Source organism: Hemiscyllium ocellatum, chromosome 11, assembly GCF_020745735.1.
Source record: "Hemiscyllium ocellatum isolate sHemOce1 chromosome 11, sHemOce1.pat.X.cur, whole genome shotgun sequence".
Classification (NCBI taxonomy): Eukaryota; Metazoa; Chordata; class Chondrichthyes; order Orectolobiformes; family Hemiscylliidae; genus Hemiscyllium; species Hemiscyllium ocellatum.
In genome coordinates, this window is record NC_083411.1 from 14,504,355 (window position 1) to 14,510,354 (window position 6,000).

At 40.0% G+C, this 6,000-nt stretch overlaps 1 protein-coding gene across 4 annotated transcripts in view; it reads left to right on the top strand.

The window, feature by feature from the left end:
• The window catches only part of LOC132820361 (E3 ubiquitin-protein ligase RNF128), a 171,327-nt gene extending 166,690 nt beyond the window's left edge, over window positions 1–4,637 (top strand). For 3 of the 4 annotated variants that reach the window (XM_060832410.1, XM_060832409.1, XM_060832408.1), the window contains one exon: window positions 985–4,637. In XM_060832410.1, coding sequence (XP_060688393.1) covers window positions 985–1,103 — 119 coding nt within the window. In that variant the 3' untranslated portion in view covers window positions 1,104–4,637. The remainder of the gene's footprint in view (window positions 1–984) is intronic. The other variant, XM_060832411.1, reaches the window with a different exon arrangement.
• Window positions 4,638–6,000: the final 1,363 nt, after the last annotated feature.

Consider the following 6,000-nt stretch of genomic DNA (forward strand, 5'->3'; position numbering starts at 1 on the left):
GAGCAGCGCCCAGACCATGCTCAAACCCAGCATAAATAATCACATGTTAATGTCGGATACTGCTATTGGATTACATTTTGCTAAATAATCCTGACTGTGCTAAGAATTCCATTGGGAAATTCATTGACGTCTACCAGGCTCACCATGTGACTCATTTACAAGTTCCAGATGTAAGACAGATTTCTAACACTGAGGGAATAGAGGGTTAGGAGGAAAAGGCAGGAAATGCAGTTGGATTGTCAGATCAGCTCTGATTTCATTGAATGCTAGAGCAGGGTCGATGGGCAGAATGGTCTCCTTCTGCTCCTAACTCATATGGCCTAAGTTACATTTATTCCCATAAAAGGCTCTTTTTCTTTTGTAGGCAAAAACAGTGTATCCAAACACCACCATTTTCACTGAGGAAAGGGCTCTGAAGGCATCACCTTGACCGATCCTAGTTATGAATTGATTTGCTTTAATATTGTCACATGTACCTAAGTGCTGTGAAAAGTTTTGTTTTGCATGCAGTACAGGCAGATCATAGCAAACAAAGATGTACACCGATCATAGGGTGCTTAGACAGAGCAAGGCACATCAGGTTACGACTACACAGGAGGTGCACAAAACAAGGTCAACATTAGATTGAGATTAGAGTCCATTCAGCAGTCTAATAACTGGGAAGAAGCTGTTCTTGAACCTGTTGGTCCATGTGTTTAAGTATCTGCCTGGTTTGAATTTATTTAGTTAACTACTATCACTAACAGTTCTTGCTGCATCCCCATGCCCACCATAATCCAACCAATCAACGTTCTCTTCACACGTCCTCCTTTCCTTTCTCAAGTTGGGTTAAGACATAAAGCTCTGACCTGCACCTCCTCAGACATGATTGAACGCTTATTTCTTTCCTTTGCTTACAAACCTGTATCTCTGTGCTCATTGATTTTAAAGACTGATCTATTTTTCCTTTACTTATGCTGCTTTTTTTCTCTGCTCTCTCTGCAGGTGAAGAGCAGCAATTGGTCAATAATGATGCGCGAGTGAATTCTCTGTCTGTATATGTTCTGCCACAGGACAACCCAGTATATGAAGAGATTGATCTACGAGATGAAGTAAAGTCGTGAATCGTCCCAAAGAAGTAAAACCCTGAAAAATAAAGCCAACTATCAACTGAATGTGCAGGGAGCATCTCTTAAATGAACTGCTTTGTTTAAACAAAGACTTTGGAGTGACCCACAGTCTACATTTTTTCTGCATTTTGTAATGCCAATGTTATAAAGAGACAAATGATTTTTCAATAGTATAACAGGCAGCTCGTAATTAGTCCTTGTGCTGAAATTCTCAGCACTTCATGCAATAACTGCAGTTAATTTAACTGATGTCTGGTGACCACAAGGCTGCAATGAAGACCAAGACTGTTGAACATTATTTTTTAACACACAAAGCTAAGACAATAACAGTTTGCTGAAACCTCTTGTTTTCTGTGTGGAGGTGGGGGAGAAGAGGGTTTGAGGTTGGGAAAGAGAAGAATGGGCCTTCTCCAAATGCCAGTGCCTTCCTGGGAACTTTATATTCCAACTTCATCAGAGAAAATAAACCTTGCAAACAAAATGCCATTTATTTTTAACTGAAAGATGCATAATATGCCAGTAAGTCATCAGTAACAAAGGACACCGCAATATGTCCTACAGCCCTGATAGGATTCTTGACAATGATTTTGTATTGTCGAAAACCCCATTTTGAAAATTATGGCTTGAACAAGTGTGTAAAGTGGAATCCATTAGTCCTGCGCTTTTAATCCATTTCCTGCACTCTGCTGACTGCTGCACTAAATTACACTACACTACACGTTGATGAAAATGCAAGCAAAAGATTAATTGTCACCCTATTAATATAAGTCGACCATAATGCAAACAAAGCCTGCGCTGTCTGTTCGTGGTGTCACTCCTGGCTAATTGCATCCCTCATGTGAACGGGATTTTTTGATTTATCATTTGCATTAAGTAAAAGGCAGTGCAGTTGATACATTTCCTGCACGATTAGTGATGCATTTACCAATGTTCTGCTCATCTGAAAGGAATAGCTATCTTTACATTCTTTTTGAATTTTGTGAGTGATTCTGAAACAGTGGAATGGTTGAGTTTTAAAGTCATCTATTTTCAGAATCCTAAAACAAACATGATAATCTATTTGGCCCCTGCTTCAATTGCCTTTTGTCACACCTCGTGGTCGAAGACCTTTCTCTGAGTAGAGATCAGAAGGAGAATTGGCTTCCTTTACACAAATTATTGTTTCTTCCTTTTTATTTGAAAACAATCCTCTTAACTCTCAATAGAGTCAATCTATTTTGGAGATAAATCACTTTTGTGGATATTTTATTGAAATGCGTTGAGTAGTTAATGTGGTTGAACAAGAATAAAAGGGGAGGAAAGTCTGGGAGAGGAAGATGTTCACATTGTGATGGAGTCTTTGCAACTGACTAGTTTTTCTACCACTTCCCAAAGTAAACTTGAGTCTAATTCTTCAAATTCCAAAGAATAGTTGTTTGTGAAGAGGCAGGGCAGGAAAGCAATAGCTTCTGCAGCTGCTAGTGCAGGTTCAAAAGTTGTAAGAAAGTGTGGAATTTCAGATTAACTTGAATTTTTTTAAAAATTGTGATTCCACTACTGTCTTGATTTACATCTGGCTTGTACAGTGCTGTTGCACAATTGGGTGGAAGCAGTCTTAGTGGATGTTTTGGACATTTTGCACAGGCCTTCTCTCTCTTTTCTAAGCGAGCAGAGACTTCACATCCAGATGTACTGGCGAGGTGATGTGCTTTGATTTTAGTACCAAGCAGCTTTCCAAAATCAGCGGCTTCATGGTTGACATTTGTGTGGGAGGGGTCTTGGTAGCTGGAAAATGCAAACCATCAAAATTGAGTGCAAATTACTTGCTCTGTTAATGTTCCAGTATAATGAACAGCTCATGCTCTGTGCTACTTCGGTAGGTTGATGTTCCACTAGTTGAACATGTTATAACTGATCACGATAGGAGGGAGTATCACAGAAGTGAATAATTTGTTCAGTAAAGTTTGCTAAGTCATGCTGCTTGCCCGTTGTCCACTGTTGATCTTTGTTTTATATACAAGAACTTTTTTTTTTAAGCATTGCTTGGTTTTCCAGACATCAATAAAGTAAAATTGCTTCCCTCGATTAATCATGAATCAAATGAGTCATGCATAGGCTTGAGATGACATCCACAGAAATTTGTTTTTGAATGAACACAACTTTTTTTTTGATTGAATGTACAACGCAGAATAACTTTACTACAAAAAGGCAGTAAAGTTTGACAAAAGTGGAATACTTGTGCAGGAGTTGCTTTTCTAATGAACAAAGTAGAAATCAAATCTCTCCCAATGTCTCTGCTTTCACAGAAATGTGCTAATGGCAGTTATTTTAATTCCCATATTAGTAGGATGCTTGCTGGCTAATTTTAACAAATGCCTCCCACACTGTTCAATAAGTATCATGTCCAACATTCCCAACCCCACTGCCACAGAGAGTCAAGAATCACCTCAAGGTTTCATCACCTGTTTAACGTTTCCTTATCCACCCACCCCAACCCTCACCCCTTCCCTGCAGCCAGAAAATTGTTTTAAAGTATTGATACTTGATTTGGCTTTTCTGGAAGGCCACTTTCCAAATGGTTGCAAATCAAAATGAAGAAAATAAATCCCCCAGAGGTTGCCAAATGCTGAATTTTCCAATTGGTCTTATTTTAATCCCAGTGATAACCCCTTTAAAATTGTTGGGTTAACCCTAGGGTTAGAGTAGTGCCACTCGGGAAAGAAATGGGAACAAAAGTGGTACACGAGTATGCCTATGGACCAGAGAATATTAGAATATCCAACACAAACTAAGCATCAAATAATAATGAGTAGGTCGCTTTCTGCTGTGTTGGCTATTATTTCTTTGGATGCAATTTACTCCTTTTTTAAATATCTGATTGCTGTGACTGGAGCTGTAATATTGTTGAATAGAACCTTACCCTTCTAAAATGTATAGCTCCAACTGTTCAACATTAACTTCTACCAAAGCTATAGTTTGTCTTTAACCCTTTGTCAATGGAAAGTCACTGGGGTGTCATTCTAACTGAATCAATGGAGAGTAAAATTGTGCGTAGTGTAAAACCAGATTTGCCCTCAATTTTTTTCAATTTTGTAATGGGCAAGATGGGTTAAAATTGCTTCCACACTACTCACTTGCTATAGTCAACATACCTTTCATTACAAGGTAGGAAGTTACTCTTTTTAAATGTAGGAGATTCAAAGGCCTTAAATACTTATCAAAATCACTTTTAAAAGCAATATGCAACAATCTTCATATTAATCACATGCACTTTATTTAGGGAACTTAAATGATTTTTTTATTTTGCTTTCTTGGGTAAGGTTAAATGAGAATGGTATAGTTGGTATCCTGCAAAGTTGACTTCTCAAAGAAATTTAAATGGTACTTGGTGGGTTCATATTACATAACACTTCTGTTTTTAAAAAAAGGGACGTACGCATTTGTACCAGACTTTTCTGTGAGAATTTGTTGTACATATGATTTTTAAAAATCATTTATATTGTCAGGATTCCTTTAGCAAAGTGTAAATAAATTTGATGTTCTAATAAATGGTTTACTGTTTCTGTATGAATAACTGTTATTGAAATAACTTTTTTGGAGTTCATCAATTCATCACTCAGTTAAAACGTGGAACTGCCAGGTTGGAGCAGAACTTTCGACCCACCTAGTGGGTGGCTGATCCTCCTATACAATGAGCTTTCTCCTGACCTGTCCTGTGGGTCTTTTATCCATATCTAGAGAAGTGAAGGTGACTTATTTTTTGTTTAACCTATATTTCTAAACAATCTGTTCAGAAATGTTATTACACACCTCTAGAGCAGGTGGCACTTAAACCTGGGCCTCCTGGTCCATCAGTAAGAACACTACCATTGTCACAATAGGGCCCCCAGTTCCATTTTTTTTTAATTTGCTTTTTGTTTCTTTTTTCCAAATCACCCGTGGTTATAATTTATTATTTTTTACATAGGGAGATAGAAAATGAAGGCCTTTGTAAATAGAGTTTATTATTATTTATCCTGATTTTTCACCACCAGGGAGACATCTATGTGGCCAACTGAATATTGGAGGGTGCCCATTTCACCCATGATCAATTGAAGCCTATACATGGCAAGTTAATCTTTGTTTAAGGATGACATCTTGCTGTCATGGGTACTTCTCTTGCATTGGGGGAAGCCCATACCAACTATCTAGTTTAACTGGTTTAAAACTGGCAGGTGGGCCATGGTTGGGGGTTAGAAGTGGGGTGGGGTGGGGGCGGGGGGTGTCTGTTGTTTGTGAAGCCTGTGCTTATTGCAGGTCCTGCTGTGCCATGCTGTGTCAGCTTTGGCCCTGCCTGGTCCACCCTGGTCTCCCACACACCAGATTCTGGATTAGTGGTGCTGGAAAAGCACAGCAGTTCAGGCAGCATCTGAGGAGCAATAAAATCGATGTTTCAGGCAAAAGCCCTTCAGGAATACAAGCAGACTGCGTGAAGGGTGGAGAGATAAATGAGAGGAGGGTAGAGGTGGGGAGAAAGTAGCATAGCGTAAAATAGGTGAATGGGGGTGGGTATGGAGGTGATAGGTCAGGGAGGAAGGTGGAGTGGATAGGTGGAAAGGAAGGTTGGACAGGTCATGAGGACGGTGCTGAGCTGGAAGTTTGGAACTGGGGTGAGGTGGGGGAAGGGGAAATTAGGAAACTGTTGGAGTCCACATTGAGGCCCTGGGGTTGAAGTGTTCCAAGACGGAAGATGAGACGTTCTTCCCCCAGGTGTCTGGTGGTGAGGGAGCTGTGGTGAAGGAAGCCCAGGACCTCCATGTCCTCGGTAGAGTGGGGGGGGCATTGAAATGTTGGGCCATGGGGCGGTAGAGTTGATTGGTGCGGGTGTCCCGGGGATGTTCCCTAAAGTACTCTGCTAGGAGGTGTTCGGTCT